General features: G+C 36.9%; 1 protein-coding gene across 27 annotated transcripts in view; it reads left to right on the forward strand.

Moving 5' to 3' along the window:
- Window positions 1-21,151, forward strand: part of DLG2 (discs large MAGUK scaffold protein 2) — a 984,477-nt gene that overhangs the window by 693,754 nt on the left and 269,572 nt on the right. For 25 of the 27 annotated variants that reach the window (XM_040055800.2, XM_040055802.2, XM_040055798.1 and 22 more), the window contains 2 exons: window positions 10,649-10,785; window positions 19,749-19,893. In XM_040055800.2, the coding sequence (XP_039911734.1) occupies window positions 10,649-10,785; window positions 19,749-19,893 (282 nt within the window). Of the gene's footprint in view, window positions 1-10,648; window positions 10,786-14,014; window positions 14,044-17,826; window positions 17,842-19,748; window positions 19,894-21,151 lie in introns of those variants that run through there. The other 2 variants (XM_040055826.2, XM_058419355.1) reach the window with 2 other exon arrangements.

Consider the following 21,151-nt stretch of genomic DNA (forward strand, 5'->3'; position numbering starts at 1 on the left):
TGCTTTTAATTTGCAGTATTAGGAGATGAAATACCTTGTTCTGCTGTCAGTAATTATAGTAATTTGTGCAGAAAATGACATAGGTACTATTTGTTAATGACTGGCAAACGGTGATCGACTGTCAGCATAAATTTGGTTCCTACACCTGAAACAGTTGGTGTATTTTGTGCATGGAAAGTGAACCATGTTTCAGGATTTGAACCCAAGTTAATATATAATGTAAAAACAATAGCAGGCTCTGGATCTTCACACTGCAGTTGTTCCAGATGTCTGTAACTGCCTTGTCTGTCTCTTGGCACTGCAGAGGAGCCATGCCCTGTTATTTTTTTTCCTTTGCCCAAACATTGCTTCTGAATTTATGTAGCATCAGGAATTAAATAAGGTCAAGTGAACTTTAAGAGTATGAACAGTGAGTGAAAAGGGGGGAAAAAAAAGCCTCCAAGATTTTGTTGAATTGTCTGTGGAAGAGAGGAAACAGGAAAGGGGGGACTTCTCTTGGTTTTGCCATACTGATCCCGTTTCCAGATAGTTGTCTTCAAAATGAAAACTGTAGAGAGCTGATTGATTAGTGGTTACATATGAATGGAAAATGGCATTTTTAACAGGAGATGCAGTTAAAATAAATGTGGCTATAAGGGTATATTTATGGTAATGAGGCTAATTGCCTTAAAAATTTGAAAAAAAAATGGGACAGGAGAGATAATTTGATTTCCCCCTTCTTTCAATCTGTGTACATAACTATACTCTAGATTAGACATTCTCAAAATGCACTCAAAGGTGCTTCAATCCAACATTCTCAAGCTTTGTGCTTCTCTTGAAAGGGTGGGTTAAAGATTTCATATTTGATTCTCTAGTCAGGAAGAGAGGTTCATAGTACCAGTGTATCTTTCAGAACAAAAAATTGCAGAAATATTGAATAAGCATTATTATTACTACACTGCTTTCTTCCAATATAGATCTGGCTCAGCTCTCAAGAGCCTTACAAACCTATGGTTATAAACTTTTCTTTCTCTCTCTTAAGCTTAGGAGAGCAGTTTTATTTTTCCCTTTCCTTCTGCTAGGATTTGTGCTGTAAAGGTATGTTTTTATTGACTATTTTTTCAGGTGCATTTCTAGCCCAAACAGCCATTTCTGTCCTACTCACTTCGGCTTCTTGCTCCTGTCACTGCATCTTTCCTCTTCCCACATCCTTCAAGTTGAGTTTACAGGGCAGCAGTGATGACCTTGCAGTGCTCTCCATAGGAGTCACAGATCTGTAATGCAGGGCCATGTACAAAAGTGTGCTGCCAGCAAAGGGGACGTGTGAACCCAACACCATCCTCGTCTGCCAGCTCTTACTGCTGCCATCTCTATGAGTGATGGTCAATATGCACCTGGTCTGTGATTCAGGTTAATTTGGCTTGGTTTTCATGCCATTTTCAATTTGCCATTTGGCTGGAACATTTTCACAGCTAACCCAAGGCAGGGAGCACATCAAGAGTTGTCTATTTTGGCATTAGTTTTTAGGTCAGCGAATGACAATTTTAAAAATGCATCATACAACCTCCCACCTGTTTTTTTTGTTTTGTTTTTTGTGGGTTTTTTTCTGCTAATGAGGACAAACAACTGCTTAAGATCGTGGAATGTTTTGGGCTGGAAGAGACCCTAAAAATCATTGCATTCCATCCCACTTGTCGTAGGCAATGACATCTTCCATCAGACCAGGTTACTGAACGCACCATCCAACCTGGCTTTGAACACTTTCCCAGGATGTCTTCTTCATCTGGAGTCTTGTGTAGTCCAGTTGATTTTTGCCAAAGTGTATGAAAGAGAATGGGATTAAAAAACCCAAAACAAACCCAAAAACCTTTTGCCAATAAAAATGCAGGTAATGTAGAGGAAAAAAGTCTCAGAAAAAAAATAGGTAGCCTTTAGCAGTCCCTTTGTATCACATTCAGCCATACAGGCCACTTATGCTGTGTTTTAACATTATTCCCTGCAAGATACAAGTGATCCTGTCGCCAGGTAGCCAGCCAGATGATGTCTACCCTGATCAAAAATTTTGGTTTTTAGTGCCTCTGGGTCTGAGGATTATTTGTCCTTGTGGGTGCACCAAAAGGATACGAAAAGCTTCCTGCATGAGAGGGAAGTGACCATTCGTTCAGTTCAGTTGTAGGCATATGGAGATGTGAGAAGGGCGTTTAAAAACTTAGGTATAAGCATCCTGTTCCTAAGTGGCAGACCTTGGATTTTTCTGTTTCAAAGCACTAATCTTCACTTTTTTTAAAAACCTAATTTGACTGGTCTTAACATGAGATGTTTTGACTTGGTGTATCATATGTTTATTTCCAAAAGAACCGAACTACTTGCTATAATTCTTGTGTCAGTATATGTCAAAAATGACATAATTTCCTTTTCCTTGCCTTTACACTGGTAAAATTGTGACAGTGTGGTTTAATATGTTTTTCAGTGAACTACAATCCTCAATGCTTTGAAAGTTAGATTATTGTGAATAATTAGGAAAATTCCCTAATCTTTTCAAATCATATAGTAAAGAATTCTTACGAATTACTGTAATGCAAATAGGCCACTGCTGGCTGTCTATGCTTTCTGGGAATTTTATTCCTAATTAATTTGAATAAATGTAAAAATATAGAACAAACACAAGTTCTAATGAGGCTCTAAGTGTATTTTCCTAATTTTCTGTTTCCTTTCTTTTCTGCAATATCTGAGGAGGATTTATCTTTAGGGATAAATATATGCAAGCAAAAAATAAGAATGGGAAAAACATAAAACTGCAAAACAGATAGAAAAGAGGGGATTGTTTTCATTTGCTTGTTAGAGAACGTTTTTACAAATTCCTACAAATAGCAGTGTAATTTAACAAGATGTGTTTTCAAGGCTTTTTGAAAGATTAGCTTTACTATTATGATGATGTAACCAATGCTTTATCTACGATACGTACAGCATGATTGTTTTTAAACATGCACTCCCTGCCTTGCAGCTTTATTTAACATTTGCATCATAATCTCAATTTCCCATCACTTCTTTCTGGCTGGAAATGTAAATGATTTTTTTTTTTTAAGCCAAGGAGTATAATGATGTCTCCTGAAAACAGATTTATTTCTTTCATATTTTAACTTAATAAAATTGTCTGCCATGTTTTGATTTTGATGCCCCCAAAATGAAAAAGTAGTTGGAAAAAAGCTGCAATTGTTTGTATTTGCTTCTGAGGCTACAGCTGAATAACTCAGCAAGGAAATCCCTGAAATACCCAGATTATATTTTTCCGTATCCTGGACTCTTTTGTGTTTCTGACTTTCATGGGTCTCAGACGATGCTGATGAACCCTGTGTCCAAAGAGATGCAATACTTTGCATTCCCCTGCCCCCAGCAGAAGAGCAAGCTCAGAGAATGCTGGGGTGGAGTGTTTTCCAGGGCTTCTCAGCAGGAAGCTCTTTTGGAACAGATATAAGGAGCTGTAGTTAGCAGCATGGTAGCCAAATTTTAAAATCACGTATGCTGAAAACCTGCTTAGATATTCTCAATCAAAGGTATGGAAATCAGCCTGCCATCCCATCCATCACCAGACAGCGGCTACCACCATAGTCTCTCCTCTGAGTTTTAGCTGGCTGCCATTTTTCCAAGCCTTCAGTCCTTCAGAGAACTCTTTGTGATAGTATGAATGTACATATGCAGCAGTGTCTTGAAGCCATTTTAGTCTCAGTGAGATCCATATCTCTGTTTTCATCAAGAATCGAGGACACACCTCTGCACATTCTTGCCTCGGGCTGTGCAGCAACTGTGTTCCTATGATGTTTTAAATGACAATGATCTTTTTTTCTTTTTATTAAATCAAGAAAAGTCAAAATTAGAACTAACTATACTATTGTAGTTTACTTTGAAATTTTGAATTTTCAGAGCTAAAAATTCGTGCAGATAAAGGCAAATAAGATGAAAAAAATTTACTGTTTAATTTTGTGAAAACCTCAACCAAAATCTGTCTCCATACAGAAAAGTATCCACAACCATTTGCAAGAAAAGAATTCTCTTTGCCTACTGTATAATCCCAGCTGCTGAGCAGCATCCAGCCATAGCATCTCTTGTGAGCACACTGGCCATACTTGGTGGGAGTGCTATGTGTGCTGCTCAGTTTCATCCTCATCTGGCATCCCTGTTGCTTCAGCAGTATGGAGAGGTGATGCACTGGGAGCCAGAATGTAGGTATTAATGAAAATAATAGCTATTAAAATGGCTATGGGCAAGAACAAAGGAAATGTCTGAAAACAGTTGGATAAATACCAAAAGGCGTGAATGTATAATGCCACACAGTGTAAGGGGAACAGTAATTTTCACTTTGCGTGAGGTAGTTTTGGACAATATTCTTCTTACCTAATGGCACTGTACATCATTTTTATTCTACCTGACATCAGTTGGGAAATAACCTGAAACACTAGATATTTCTGAAAGAAAATGTCAGAACAATAAGAAAGATTCTTAAAGTTTTTAACCCAAGGCCATTAGAAAGAATCACCAAGTAACAGTATGTGTTAGATGTGTAGGGACTCGGGCCTTCTTCGTGGTCTAGGCTGTTATCCAATTGTTAGCTACAAAAAGAGCCCTCCGAAGTGATGTGGGAGCTGGGTCTGAAACCAGAATTAACAATGGCAATGAAATTAGTCAGCTTTTAAATATGTTATGAATATTAGTAAAAGTCTTATGAATCATACTGTACTTTAGATTGACTTTTTCATCCACGGAACAAAATGTAGTCAGGTTTTATTCACATAAGTCCTTCTGGCATAAGATGTCACATGCATCAGGCATAAGAATTGCTATAAGAGCTCAAATAAATTGATATTTGACTCGACTGCTGCAACATGAAGGAGATGAGATAAAGTGACTTCATATACTTGAGATTAAAAATTTCTCAAGAGCTGATTCATTGGATGGTGAAGAAGGAGAAAGCTATATAGAGGAAGATTAGTCCCTCTTTGTAACATTGTAAATCTACTTAAGATTGTGTCACAATTACTATTACACAAACTTTAATTTTTATTTTATGTATTTTATAATTTTTATTATGTATTTTATTTTGGTATGCACCAAATAAAAGAGGAATCTGCTGTCAATAATGAACAGTAGTCATAATTCACAGCTATAACGAGTATATTAAATGTCCACAGTTGTGAGGTGTTATTGTAAATATGTGCTGTATGTGTCCTCCAGGAGAGCTAAAACTGGCAGCAAGAGGCTTGAGCAAAGGACATGGAGAGACATTCCCTGGTACTCCTTTGTTTATAATTAACATTTTTATGGTTTGTTTACTCATATAAACTGGACATAACAGTGGTACCTGTCAAAACAAGTCAATCATTATATCAGTCAAAGCATTTTATATTACCCATGTTCTTTTCCTCCCAGCAAGTGGAGTTTGATTAATTAGAAACCTGGATTAGGCATCATTGTTCCAGGTTTGACAGTTTTTACAAGCTACACCTTTTGTAGCTGTGTTGTAGAAGTGGCCGGCCTTTGGAAAGGCAGGAGCTGCCCCAGCTTGGGTTCCTCATTGCCATGTCCAGTTATTTGCAGGAGCGTGGCTGATGTGTGGTATGCCATGGAGCAGCCAGGATTGCAGCATCAGGGAAAGGCCTCAGTGGAGCAACTTGTTGGGGGTCCTTTCTGGTGGTACTTTGTGTTCTACTGCGTGAAACAGTTGCTTGAAGTCTGTATTTACATGGTGCTCTGTAGCAAATCAGTTTGTTTCACACCTTTTGCAAATAAATGCTGTAAAAAACAATGAGAGAACGTATAGAGAGGGGTAGTGACATTTATTCATGAAATCTCTAAATAAGTTAGCCATTTACGATCTTCCTTTGATATATTTCGTTCACTCTCTGTTTCATATGCACGTGCTGAAGGGATCTGATGTGTGTGACACACACTGGTGTGTGACACAAAGGACATGAGACATCAAACCCTTACCACATCTCTTGGCATTTTCTTGATTGGCAACTATGGACTGACTGCTTTTTGGAGAAAGTTATACCCTCTAGGTATCTGCTGTTGTTGTGGCTGGTCTTTTATATTGAATACTCCTTTCTTCATACTCTAAGTTTTAGACAAGATGGCTGCTCATTTGCTTTTTTTTTTTTTTCATTTAGTAAACACACATTTTTATTGATATAATCTGCTTCTCTGTTGGGTTTACAGGCAATAGAATGGCCAATGTCACGTGCTGCAGTCTTGCTGCCAACGTCCCACTGTCATGGTACAGGGTCTTCTGCTGACAAGACACCTGTTCAATGGTCTTACAGAGTCCAAACATTCTGTACAGGCCTGACAAAACGGCACATTTTGATTTTTATTGCTTGGAATGCTTTGAACCGTCAGTACATGACTTCTCTAAACTTTGGTCTTTCTTCTAGGGCTTACATTCATACTCCCATTCACATTTCATTTGTTGATATGATATTTCTGTTATATTTCTGATATGATATTCTCTGTGTAGGATAATGGCAAAATGCAACATCCATTTTTGACTGAGTTTTTTTAAGTTCACTTCTCATTAGAAAGCTGACATTACATAGCTGCAGTTGATCTTTTAGGCTTCCTGTCTGGTTACTGCAAAGTGATATCCCTGCAGTGTAATTCATCCACTGTGTCTTACACAGAGATTTTATTTTTTATTATTATTACTATTATTATTTCTTTTTATTAGTCCAACTTTGCTGGACTAATTATATGCAGAGCTTCTAAGCCTACTTTTACTAGAAAAGTAGTTAGAATATATTGTTTTATTAATATAGTGATGTATTTAAAATGTATCTGATACAGCAAATAATGCAAAATAGAATTAAAAAGTTAAATATTTTAATGTGGTTATGCTAATAATTCAGGAAAAGATATGACTAAATATCTTTGATTTATTAATAGTAACATTTTTTTCTGTAGTTTTTAGTTATGGTGGAGTAGCTTTGTCCCTGTTCCTTTGCCTTTTTCTGATTCCAGTAATGTATCCCATTCCACTGGATTATTACATGTTGTTATTCCGAGGATCAGTTTGGGGAACGTAGAGACGGATGAATTTTACAAACACATATCCAGTGGAAATGGAAGGAAATGAGGTTTGACTCTACTTTCCTAGTTTACACATGGAGTCAATCTCATATGGGCCTATCCTCTTCAGGGATTTTGAAGGTAGCCGAGTTTGACTTGGATGTGCACCAGTACTAAACCCAGTTCTCTCTTTCCCTCTTGAAGCACTCTCTTCTTCACTAAACCATAGAAACATGGAGTGGTTTGGGTTGGAAGGGACCTTCAAGGTACCAACCCAGTCATTCTCTAGACCAGATAGCTCAAGGCCCCATTCAGCTTGGCCTTGAACACTTCCCAGGGATGGGGCATCCACAGCATTTCAGGGCAGTTTGTCCCAGTGCCTCACCACCGTCATCATAAAACATTTTTTCTTCAACTCCATTCTGAATTTATCCTCCATCTAATTTCTATTGTGAGGAATTTGGTCACTTTGTCCAAGATCAGCTGTTTCCGGGAAGCAGATTGCACATTAGCCAAAGAGGAAGTGATCAACTCCTGATATTCTGTGTTCTGATGGAAATGTTTTCCTAACCAAAGGAGTCAACAAGAAAAAGGTTTTGCAATTAAATATGCTCTTTTATTTGGGGGTGGGGAGGAGGATTAATTCAATGGAATAATGAAAAATAAAATTTAGAAAACATAGTTTGTTCCATTCTTCCCACTTGTTTGAATGATTCTCTGCATTTAAAACAGAGTAAGAATCTGATATAACACTAACCTGATGTAGTGAGTGACCAGGGATGCGCACTAGGGTTGAGAAAACCTTTCTGAAGTTTTAAAACTGAAACCTTCAGTCTAAATGAACTCAGATTGTGAACTTTCTTAGCATTGATCTTCCCACTCACCTCATCCCACATCCAGACTCCAGCCTTTCAAAAACCGAAAGTGTGATTCACCTCATTTCTTTCAGTTGAGATGAGATGAATCATACTTTAAAAGCTCTTAATGAATTTTCATTTATTGTACAGGTAGTATAAGTGATTAGCATAGTTATCTGATGTCATTTGGCCATGTGAATCCTACCCAAAAGTTTTTGTGTAGTATACTTTCCGTGTGCCCTAGCAATTAGTAGAAATCATTTAAATAAAATTAAATGGACCATTGTTCTATTCCCTGTTCTTTCTAAGAAATCTTTTTAAGAAGGCAAGTATGATTAAGCAATGAAATTAAGTCATTATTGACTGACATGGAAAATTTTTCTCTTTCTCAGTTTTCTTTCCTACCCACTCTGTCTTTGCTCCCCACAGTATAATCCTATCTTGTTCTGCTCTTTTAAACCTTTCTGTAATCACTGCTGGTTTTTTGGATGCCCAAAGCCAGACCCTGCCTACAAACACAGTGTAGCCCCCTGCACTGTATCGCATCTAAATTTTATGTAGACTGTAGTAGAACAAGTTACTCCTTTCGTTATTGTAAGCTTCACTTTTCTAATGGGAATAGCCTGTGTTAGTACTCTTTTTTTTTTAGGGTTTCATACATGCATTGTGCTACAACCATGCAAACAGCAAGCCAAGCACCTCAATCTGCACTGCAGGAGTTTCAAGTTATTACCGTGGCTGTTGCTTGAATTGCACCAGGACCAGGCTGAATTAGGCCCCACTTTGTGCAAAGGACAGAGCAGTTGTGTGTGCAGATACGACCCCGCCTTTTACACGCTTACGGTGTCAATAAAGGGGACAGGAGGGGATCAAAGTGCACCACAATCTGATCTTCCCAAGGTCATGCCCTAGGTGAGCAGTGGAGCTGAAGAGAGCCCTCTGGCTGAGGGCTCACTCTTTTGCTCCCACCAGCATTCTGGAACATTCTGGAATACTCTCAGGTCTCTACTGGTAGAAGCTTATACAGATGGGGTTTAGATTAAATTGATAATTATGCCACCAAGAAATATTATTCCGTTATTGTTCCTTGTCCATAACTAGTGTTTTAAAGAAAATTTCAATTCTTAATGTTTTATTAGAGTATCTTTTCTCTTCTTTGTTAGCAGTCCCAAGAAAAAATTCTTCCCTGCTGAAAAAATGATCTTTTTATCCTTGTAGTGACAGCGGCACATTAATAGTAAGAGTGATTGCCAGCTTTAGCTGGAAATTCAATAAAGCTGTATTTTAATTAGCCCATACTTCTGAATTAACTTCATGTGTATTGTTAATAGTCAATTAATTAAGTAGTGTTTCAATTTGAGATATAAATTCGAAGGTTTCTTTTTGTAATTTACTGGTGTGTCACTATCCATTAAGTAGTCCATTATGGTGTCTGACCTCACATCCTTTTGAAGCTAAAATAATGACCAAATGAAAATAATGTGGGGAAAAAAAAATATTTAATTCACTCAACCCTCCCCTTATCTCTGTATTCATACAACTGCTAAAAATGTTGTGTATATTAAATATGCACTGTCTCTTAATTTTTATTGCCCAAGCAGTCTCTCTTTTCAGTTTGTGATGAAATGCTGTATTTCAGGCAACTCACTTTTTACCACTGCATTTTACTGCTCAAGCTACAGCAATTACCAACATGTTTATTTTAGGAATGAATGCACAGCTTAGATTTCATAGATACGTGATTACTCTCTAAATAGATATAACTGTTTTTCAGTACAGCTAAAACAGAAATCCCTAGCTGGAGCAATAAGCTAAGCAGGTTATTGTCAGAAACAGCTTCTCTGTTCAGATGGAAGTTCCCATTAGCTACATAATCTCTGAAAAATTAGCTGTATGAAGTTATGTTTTCTGTAAATCAAGCACAGTAATTTCAGTCTTGTCTTTGCTTGAGAGATAAAAGCATTCCTAAAAATTAAAGCAATGATTTGCTTGTATGTGCAATGTGTCACAGGATAGGAAATAAAGGAAAAGGGGGAAACTGTCTTTTTTTCCTTCCCCCAACATCTATTTATTTTGCCTTCCTTTTTTGACTCATATCAGCATGTATTATTGACATTATTCCAAAGTTTGGATCTTTGACTGTTTATTTAGGAATTTCACAGATTACTGAATAGAAGTTGTACATTTACAAAGGACTATTGCTTGCTTATGTTATGTATCCATAGCCACAGATTTGTGTCCTAGAAAAAAACCCCACACTTTAAATCAAACATCTACACCTCTTCTGTTTTACTTTCACCAGCCCTTCACACGTACTTGCATAACCTGTGCTAGACCTCTCCAAGTATTTTTCAAACTGTGTGTACAATTGGAACGCCTTTCATTTTGTTCTTATAGATGGTGATGTATTTTATAGCAATATTTAACAAAACAGACCCCAAGTTTCAGTGCTTTAATGCTGGTCATGGAAAGCTGAGCTGTAACTTCTTGATGTAGGCTGCACTGGACCCCAGTGAGGAGGGTGTATAGAATCATCACTGGTTCAATTATTTTTGTCTCTACCTTTCTGTAATTGTAGATGGCAAAGAATTTCCTTACTTTAGTTCTGTCCCTGACCTTTCAGGGAGAGTGAAAGAGTATGTTTGTATTTCTGTAAAAAATACTCAAAGTTAACATTGTATATGCTACTCTTCCGCTTCTCTTTAATGCCGTATGTTTTATTGCTAACGTTTTGTTTACAATATATTTTCCAGGTCTAGGATTCAGTATTGCAGGAGGGGTGGGAAACCAACACATTCCTGGGGACAACAGCATTTATGTCACCAAGATTATTGATGGAGGAGCTGCACAAAAAGATGGGAGATTGCAGGTTGGAGATAGACTTCTTATGGTAAGTATGACAAATTTAAATCCCACTTATTTAGCTGAAAATTGTTTCATATAGACATGTTTCATTTCATTCACCGTGCACCTTTCTGGCGGTAACCAAAACAACTGCTATAATGATTATATTTCTATCATCCTCATCTTTCTCATTTTTGTTACATATTTCTGAGACTGAAGTAAAAAAACAAAACAAAACAAACATTCCTCTGGAAAACTAACATTTTATGAAGGCAATATATTATATTACTGTGACAAACCTTTTATGGAGAGGAGAATAAATATATGATGTACGTAAGCATAACAAGTCAAAATGCACCATAAAACTTAAAAGTTTTTAGACAAACTGTTTTTTAAGGTAGCACTGATTCTACTGTTTATTGTAAACAAATTGAAAGGTGTCAGAAAATGCCAGTAACTGTCTCTCATGTAGCAACTGTCAGTTGACTAGTACCTATATTTCAGTACCTGCAGGGATGCTTAATGTACTTGTTCCATATAGATGTTAAAAGAAACCCAAACATTTTCCAGAGTTTCCTTGAGGGAGTATATTCTTCTGATGGAAATCAGTTCCAGAAATTCTTCCTGCTATGTGCTGTGCTGGTTCGTTGTTTCTTATCTATAATGCTTTCCCACTCACAGGGTTTGTTTAAGTCAACATTGAGGGGGAAATCCTGACCCTGGTGAATCAGCACAAGTTAATCTATGTCCAGTTGTATTCATGTCAGTGCATTTGCACAGATTTCAGCAGTTAGAGAAATATTTTCTTCTAATAAGTGCAATGAAAAAAACTTGTACTGCATTAGCCCTGTTTTGTGATGTGATATTTAAGCAGTAAAAAATTGCCTCAACCTTTTTTGTGGCCTGTGAAGCTGTGCCTAATTGAGGTTTTCTTTATTTGGCTAGGGACACTGTGTTCCAGTCACATATGAAGATGACCATTAATTTTATACATATTACTAAACAGAACTGGAAAGGCACTTGGTTGCTGGGTTGCTGACTCTTTGTCTTTTTTAATTAACCCAAATAGATAGATAAAACAGCTTAAGGATCAACTGGTGTTAGCAAGATCAGAGCAAAAGGAAATTAGAACTCAAAATTTCTTTGGCATTTTTTCTTTGCATGATCTTAGCATAGTGAAATTCAAGTCACTGTTAGATAATGAAGTTTGGGCTTATTCTGGTGCACAAATGTATATTTTTATTTGCCAAATTTGCATTTTAGTTATTTTGCAAATTATTGCAAATCTGCTTCTGTTCAGCTGTTGTTTGTTGCTTTTTACCCCAAAGAGAATTCCTTGCAGTTTTTGTTATTGGCAGTTTTTTGTTACTTTACTACTAATTTCTTCCAATTCACATGAGATAGTAAATATATATATATAAAAGGAAATGAAACAGATGCAAGCCCCCCACATTCACCCACTCCAGTGTAATTCCATCAGAATTAATTTGAATAGAAATATTTTATGTACCACTGTGCATAAATCAGTTATTTTCAGATTTTTATAGGCATAGTCTATTAAACATCTCAGCCTTCAACCTGTGATTCACTGCAGTCAGATATAGATGTTTCTTCATTGTGAAAAGTTCATACTTCTGAAAATGAGCAGAGGTCGTTTGCATTATGTTTGATGTCTTTGTTCTTTCCTTTCAGTCTGGTCTGTTTCTTTACTAAGTGTTCTCTCTTTTTATCACTGTGTGTAAAATGAGCAAAAAAAAATCATACCAAGAATTGCTCTCCTCTAGTTATGGAATTCCAGACCAAGCTTTTCACTGTTGCATAAGAATATACTAGTCATCTTACTCTTTGTATACCTTAATCATTACATATTTGAAGATATGTTTACAAGATCGAAATCTGTTTCTAAAATTCATGCAGATTGCAGCCATGTTTCTTGATTCTCTCCAACAAGGTGCCCTGATTTGTTTATAACTTCTGTACCTTCAGTATTTTTCTATCCTAATTTGTGAATTATCTGTCAGTTCATGGCATTAACTTCATGTTCCTTTATGAATAGTGAGTGAAAAAATTAATTACTTTCTTTTGGCAGTGTTTCAACACAATATTACCCTTGTCATCTATACGGTCCTACTTCTGCTTCACTGATTTCTTATGCATTTGATCAGTTCCTTTTTTTTTCTTTTTTTTTTAACTTCTCAGTAGTGCATCCTTTCTTGATCTTTGGTTTTTTTCCATCATTCTCTATAGAATTTAAAAGAATTTGTCATCCTTCTGGAATTCCCAGCAGCTGCTGGGGAGCTCTTTTAATTTTTATATCTGTGTTCTGATAATTTTGTGTGAAATGCTTTCAGATCCCAAAGAAAGTTCAAATCAAATTAATGTAAATTTAAGATGTAATGGAAGTGTAGATCCAAAATAAAAACTAATATTGAAATGTAAGACAAGGGACCACCTGAGCATTTTGCAACTTGATGACCCTACTGTTATTAAATTCAGATTGCACATAGTGTGTTAAGCATTTCAGAAGGTGTATTACGTAAATAATACATTGTGATTATTGTGAAATCTGTACAAGGGCATGTTATGCAGTTATGTTTCTGTGGCACTAAGCCTGCACTAAAGGCTTACTAACCTGAGCACTTGCACAGGAAAATGCTCCATTGTACGATTGTCACAAGATACCTGTTTGAAAAATTACTGGTGAAAGCATGAGTGTTTAAACCAAAAACTTAATTCTTTTTCTAGGTATATATGAAAGGAAAAGACCAGAGCTCTTCTCTGAAGACTTACAGCTAGGATAAAAGTACTCCCTCGCTTTGTTCTGGTGGTAATGTGTCGTGGTGGTAATGCCAGTGGTGAGAATCCCACTGCGGAGGGTGTCAGCTTCTCTCTGCAGTGGAAAGGAGCACAAGTAAACCACATGCAGAGCATCATCGACCACCTTGGTAATTCAGGGTCAGCTACAGGGCCAGACAAGGTTGCTGAGGGATTTATCCAATTGCATCTCAAAAATCTCCAAGGATGAAGGTTGCAGAGCCTTTGTAGGAAACCTGTTCCACAGCTCAGCTGTTTTCCTGAGGAAAATACTTCTCCTGATAACCTATTTGACTCTCTCTTGTTTCAACATCTGCCAGCTGTCACTCATCCTGTTACCACGTGTGACTCTGAAAAGCTTAGCTTTGCCTTGATGGTCTTCCTATAAGCACTGGGGATCTGTTATTAGTTGTATTCAGGCTGTCTTCATCTGTCTTCAACCCCTTCTCCAGGCTGAAAATGCCAAGATCCCCCATTTTCTCCTTGGCAGGTCAGTGCCCCATCCCCAACCATCCCAGCAGCACACCTCTCAACTTGCCTCCTTTTGTTATTTTTCCTGTAGTGCAGGTACCAAAACTGAACACAGTTTCCAGGTATAGGCTAATGAGTGTGAACTACTGGGGAACAATCCCTTGCTCGTTCTCCAGCCTCTGCTCCTGCAGCCCCGGATGCTGTTGTCCTCTCTGCTGCCAGGACACACAGCTGGCTCATGCCCAGCTTGCCATCCATCAGGAGCCCCAAGCACTTTTCCATAGAGATGCTGCCAGGCTGTCAGTGCCCACCTAGCCTGTGCTGTTGATGGGAGTTAGCCTATGCCAGGGGCAGGTTTTACTGTTTCTTCTTCCTGAACATAAAGTCTTCTTGAGGCCCTTCTTCCAGTGTGTGGCAGCTCTGCCTTCGAGTATCTCACGGTGAAATGAAGTGTCACCTCCAAACATGATGCACATCTCACTTCTTCAAGGTCACTGCTAATGATCATCAGGAAAAGCTGAAAAATTGTTTCAGTTATTACAGATAAGATAATAATTACTTTTTTTATCTCATATCAACATCTTACTTTGGACGAATTTTTTATCTACGGAATGAATAAATGAGAAATCAGTATAACACTGGTACTAGTTTTTTACTAGTACATAGCAATACTAATTGCTAGAAGCAAGGCATTTATCAGGGAAAATGCTAGAACAATTAGGGTTTAAAGGAAAATTTAAGTTAAATATTTATTCTTTATAACTATTAGCTTTTCTAAAATACATTTCGTATGCCAAAATACCTTTTCATGTTTGGGCCGTATCCTGTTGCTTCTTGGCCCATGTAGTCACAGAGATCAGTGATTGTATATAACAAGAGATTTAATTTGATTCTCTTTTCTTGATGAAAACAGGAGAAAGAAACAGGAGTCACTTTCCTTTTCAGAAATTTATGCTTCCTTCTTGAAAAAATAAAAAAACAAAAAAAAAAAAAAAAAAAAAAAAGATTGTTATTTTCTGGTAATTTCTGGTTATTTTCTGCAGTGGGGTTGTGGTTGTGCAATTGTTGATGAGTTCCTTATACTGTGCCCTACCAGTATCTGTTTTTTTCAGATTGTGTATGAATGCAGGATCACATTTGCATTAAATTGCATAAAATCAGAGCATGTAATTCAAGATGCATCTAGATTAGTATTTGGTTGTGATCAGAGATGTCCTTTTAAAGTGATTTTGGCTGTCTTTGTTGGGATCATCTTTTAGAAAACAGCCCAGCACTTCAGCAACTAACTCACAAGTCCATGGAAGTATTTAGTTAATGAAAACAGATTTATGTCCTTTGTACAAATGATTAGTCTTCACCATTAGAAAGCATTTCACTTTTTGCAGCCTTTTAAATGAGTGAGTTTTGAAAAAGGCCATCAGCCTTCTAGATTTATAGCTGGCAAATGTTCACCCAGGAAAATCCACTGTCTCAAGGAAAAGCTGAATATTACAGAAAAGCAAACATTACCACTGGTAAGGTAAAGATTACCCCTTTGTCTCATTCACTGAGTGAATCAAATCTTTCTTAGCCTAAATCAATAGAGGAAATGAATGAATCCCCTTTAAAGAAGGAAAATTAAATAAGACAGACTTACTCCTCTGGAACTCTTATTCTCATATCAGCTTATATTGTTCTGAATTAAATGATTCTTTAGAGCACTTGTACAGTCATTTTGGGGATTCTGAGCTCTTCTAGCTGCATTTTGGGGCTTTTGATTTTCAGTATGAATCTAGGAAAACTTCCAAATAAAACATTCTCGCTTAAGTTTATACTTCATTTCCCTGATTATGCTATTTAGGGAAAAAAACCAAAGCATTCTTTTTATATCTCTTTGGCATAATTTCTTATTGATTTCCCCCATCACTCAAATAGCTTCTTTTATTGGACTTCTATCTTTAATTTCCTTCTCTACTGCTATTTTATTTCATTCCCTTATTTGTTTCTCATGTTATTAGTATGTCTTATATTGCATACTTTCTATTTAAAGAAAAAGCTTTCCTATTTTTTTTTTTTCCCCTTCAGATGCTGTTTGCATTTTTAAATTTCCATGGCATGGAACTTTTCCCATTAGAAAAGCCCCACTTATTCCATGCCTTTTTTCTTTGTGACTGCTATCCTTTGGCTCCTGTCACGGCATTTTTTTTGTCTCACTTACATAACTTTGTGACTAAATTGACCACTCAGATAAATATCTTTTTCAGCATTTGCCTTAAGGGTTTTTTTACCCTTAATTAATTGCTACCTAAATTGGCTTCTTAGATCCAGAAAGTTGGCATGCAGTACCCATGCTACGCACTCAGAATTAAGTCAGCCCTTCTGCACTGAAATTCAGCCACTCGGAGGACTGCATGCTATATACATTTTGATTTCCTACCTTGTGTGCATCTCCCGCTCTTTATCTTCTTTACCTCTAACTCAATTCTTTTTTTTTACAAGCTATATGCAGAAATATATATTTTTACAAGCTATATGTAGAAATATATAAGGTTATCTCTACAGGAGGACGTAAAGCTTTGCTATGGTGTGTTTAATGACCAGAAAAGCCAGATTTAGTACTTAAAATTCTGATAGGCATCTTTTAGGGAAGAAATAGCTCCAGAAATAGTCTCTTTTGGCATGAATCTCAACATAGAAGTCAACAACTACATCATATTTCCTATTATCATCATCTCTGTACAATGTTTTAAGGAATGATGTTCAAAGATTCCCCTTTGAAAAAAAAAAAAAAAAATACATACTACAGCCATCTTGCAATACTATCTAGGGGGCTGAACAATAGAATTCTTCCAAGTATTTAAGGTTTATGTATATCAGAATACATACATCTTTATTTGTGATCACTGTTTTATGGTCAAAAAGTAGAAAATAGGTGCCCATAGGATTTATTAATAGGAATTGTAAATCCAAAGCAGGGACTGCCCTGTGAAGGAAGTGCAAGTCTAAGCTGATGTTGGCAAATGACTAAGGAAGGTGATCTGATCTCCCCAAAGTTCTCCCACTTAAAAGAGACCTTATGGCACTACTGAGGATCTTTGTTTTTGTAAATGAACCAACAACTTTGTTTGTTTGCTTTCTCTTAATGTACATTGATGCTTTCTTTTTTTTATTTGTTTACTGAAAACTGAGCAGTCCAGGACAAAATGAATTTACATAAACTTTGCCATGAACTCTAGGATCTTTAAGTGTATAAAGGTAAACGTAATGCTGAAGTGCATAGGCCTTAAATCTTGGTTTAGAATCGCTTCAGCTCCTTATGTCTTAACTTCCAGATTTCAGTAATTTGTACAGTGTTGCTAAAATGCCTGTCGCATAATGTTATTGTCAGAGAGAGTCTTGCAGGACCCGCTGTATCAACTGTATCTATGTTACTTTACTTTCTGTTTCTAAAATGGCATTTTGTTTTCTTTACTGCACAACTGTGACATACAAGTATCTTGTGATGGATTTTTATCAGCTAGATTTACCAAAAAAAACCAAAACGACCCAAACAAACAAAGAAAACCCAGAAACCAATACCTTTGGGAAAAAAGTAAAAAAGTTGCATCAAGTCAGTTTGTGTAATAATTGGTTCTTTTCGCTTCTAAAAAGACCAAAAAGTCAAAATCCAGACAGTTCTAAGACATTTCATTTTGTGTCTTTTTTTGACTGAGAACATTTTTTTACAGTAGCTGTATAGTGGGTGAGGTTATGAGAGATTTTTCTCTACTTCGAAAAAACTTGGGATGAAATACAAGAAGGTAGATACAGTGTACAGACAGCGTGGGAAGGAGAAAAGGTAAAGGATAACCTTGTGGTCATCTTTCTAAAGTGTGTGAATCTGAAGTGTCTGGCAGTTTTGAGAAACATAAACAAGAAAGGCATCATTTCAGTCACTTCTTCCTGCCAGCCTATTAATTTAAGACATTTGTTTATTGAATGTTTTTGCTCTTTTGTAAATTACTGCTCTTCATAACAAAGAAAGATACAGAAATTAATAAAAGTTAGGTATAAGATTTTTAATTAAGTAGAAGACCTGTCAAAATATAGCATACTCTGTCAGCAGCTCACTTCTGTGTGTTAGGCTCTATCACTTGCTCTTCCTGTAAAATTATCCTAATATATCTGCATTGTCTCTTTTAATTAGCCTTAAAACCAATCCTGAGAATTATACAAGGAAGAAGGTTTAGACAGAATCCTTACATTCAGCCATACTGTCCAATAGCAGTCGTTTTTTCTTGGTGCTGATGAAATCACCTGGATATGAAGAGTCCGCCATTGATTCATAATAGCTGGATTTCTTTCCAGTTGCCAAACCCTTTGGCACTTGCTTATTGTCACATTGTCACACGAGGTTTCTCATAATTTGATACTAAATTCCCTAGGAAAAAAGTATATTTTTTCTGTGATTTGTTTTACTATAGTGAGGAGGGAATTCTGGTTCCATCTTGCATAATCTTCGAAAGGAATCCTTGCAGTAACTGTGGAAGTTGGAGGATGGCAATTTAGGTGACAGTAAAACGTTTCATATACAGCATTCACTGTGAAATGTAGGTCACTGGAACAGGCTCCCCAGGGAAGTGGTCACAGTGCCAAGCCTGCCAGAATTCAAGGAGCAGCTGGACGAAGCTTTTAGTCCCATGGTTCAGTTTCAGGCAGAACTGCAAGGAGCAGGGAGTTGGACTCAACAGTCCTTATGGCTCCCTTCCGCTTCAAGGTGTTCTTTCTCTTGTCTAATGCCACATGCCTGAAACATGGATCTACACCATTTACTTTTTTCCCCCTATCCTATAATTTCTCCATTCAGGAGGTTTATAAATTTTGTGGTAGGGAATATTTATGGTTCTGTTTCTAGGAGGACAACCTATTGTTGGCATTTTGTGAATACAATGGATTGATATGTGAATAAATTTTATATGCCTGTACAATAAACCACTTCTGATACTTTTCTCTTGATTTTCTTTCTGTGGGAGTAAAACATACATATGCAAAGCTTACTGCCACCATTTCCTTCCCTATTTTATCTGTAGTCTTCTACTCTTATCCTTGTTTCAGTGTTTTTCTTTTCTAAAAAGCATAGAACTAATACTACATTCTCTTACTTTTTCAGTGTGTTTTTCCTGTGCTTCCAGGAAACTGACAAGCTTTCACAATGAAAAAATACCTTTTCCCCATCCTGAACTGCCCTTTTTCAATTCCTGAACCTCATAGGTTCATTGGTTCGCTCTATATGCTATTTTTTACCCCTCTTTATTTCAGTGGTCCATGTTGTATCAGTGATGTGAAGATTTGGGTGTGTTGGGTGTTTCTGAGGTCCCAGCTACAGAGGCTAAGAGATGAATTAGGAAGTATTCTGTTAGGTCAAATAATGTAGGCAGTTTCTGTAACTGATTTGGTGCTATTAATTTATTATTAATTACAGTTTTAAATTGGTGATTATACCGGTAGCAGGACATCACAAAGGAGTTTTCTACTGTCAAAACCAAGTGCCTTCTTGACCCATTTTGATTCTGTGTGTCACTATTACTACTTTGAATATGAATGTACTAAGAAAACTTTGTTTTCTATCCTGCAGCAGTATTGCTTCTATAATCTTTAGTGCTCTTCCCTTACAGCAACCTTCCAAATATTTTGAAAACTGCAAGGATGTGTCATTTTTGTGTCTATTTCTGCATTTCAACTCATGTTTCTGATTTCTCCTCTAAGGTAAATAATTACAGTTTAGAAGAAGTTACCCATGAAGAGGCAGTAGCAATACTGAAGAACACATCAGATGTAGTGTATCTGAAAGTTGGAAAGCCCACCACCATTTACATGACAGATCCATATGGCCCACCAGATATTACTCACTGTAAGTGACTTCTACAACTTATTTTACAAGAGATATTTCAGTTTGTAAGATGATTGTATTTTTTCATAGCTTCTTCAAGGTAGCCCATTAAAGTTTATGAAACAGCTTGGAAGGCTACAAAAATGAAATGTTTATTGCCACCGAAGTATGCTACACTCAAGAAATATTGCAAATAATACAACTCTGCTGAGGCATTTTTGCAGCAAAAGTAGCAATATAGAAGATAAATGTCTGCACTTGTTCCAATTAGCTGTTGTCCAGGTGATTAGACTGAAATGTAACTCTTGTGAGGATTACAGCAATAAGTATATGTAAATGCATTTTGAAATACGATTAGATTTGTAGCCTGGAGTCCTCTGTCCACTGAAAAATTGGAACAAGCAGCAAACCATCTTGTACAAACTTAGTAGAAGCCTGAGGCAAATATATCTCATATTTGAATAAAATATTCTACTGGAATGTAGAAATCACTGGTCTACTTATAAAACTTTACCTATCTTCTGTGGATATGAAATTTGCAAAGTCACAGAATGGTTTTGGTTGAAAGGGACCTTAAAGACCATCTAGTTAAACTCCTCCTGCTGGGGGCAGGGACACCTTCCACTACACCAAGTTGCTCAGAACCACATCCAGCCTGGCCTTGAGCACTTCCAGAGGTGGCATATCTAAGACTTCTGTGTTCCAGTGCTTCATTACTCTCATTGTGAAGAATTCATAAATCATTGGTCCACTTTACTTTATTCTCAGATCTCAGTCTGTCCACTAACTTAACTTTATATATGTTCATCTGATTTTTATTTTTTTTTTTGGCAGAGGACCAAGCCCTTATTTGTCCTTGCAGTCAATGCACACGCTGTTGTAGGAAAATTTGTTTAAATAATCTGGTAAAACTCAGTGAAGTAGCCCATAGGTAGGGAAGATGTCCTCATTCAAAAATAAACTGATTTCAATCAGGCTTGCACTCAAAAACATCTAGGCTCATGTCCAGCACTCAGGTAGATGATGTGCATCCCCAGGACTCCCTGAGGTGACCATGTACAAGGGTTGGTGGCTAGCTGTGGACGCCTTATCATTTTTTATATATATATATATGTATGTATGTATGTATGTATGTATGTATGTATGTATGTATGTCTATGTATATATTGTGTTGACAGCCTCCTTGCTGGACTGCTTTTTGTACTCTTAAGGAGATGACAGCAGTAAGGATCTTCTGGCTCTGCCATCAGTTCCTACTATGCATGTCTTTAGGATTTGC

Source organism: Hirundo rustica, chromosome 2 (genome assembly GCF_015227805.2).
Source record: "Hirundo rustica isolate bHirRus1 chromosome 2, bHirRus1.pri.v3, whole genome shotgun sequence".
Lineage (NCBI taxonomy): Eukaryota > Metazoa > Chordata > Aves > Passeriformes > Hirundinidae > Hirundo > Hirundo rustica.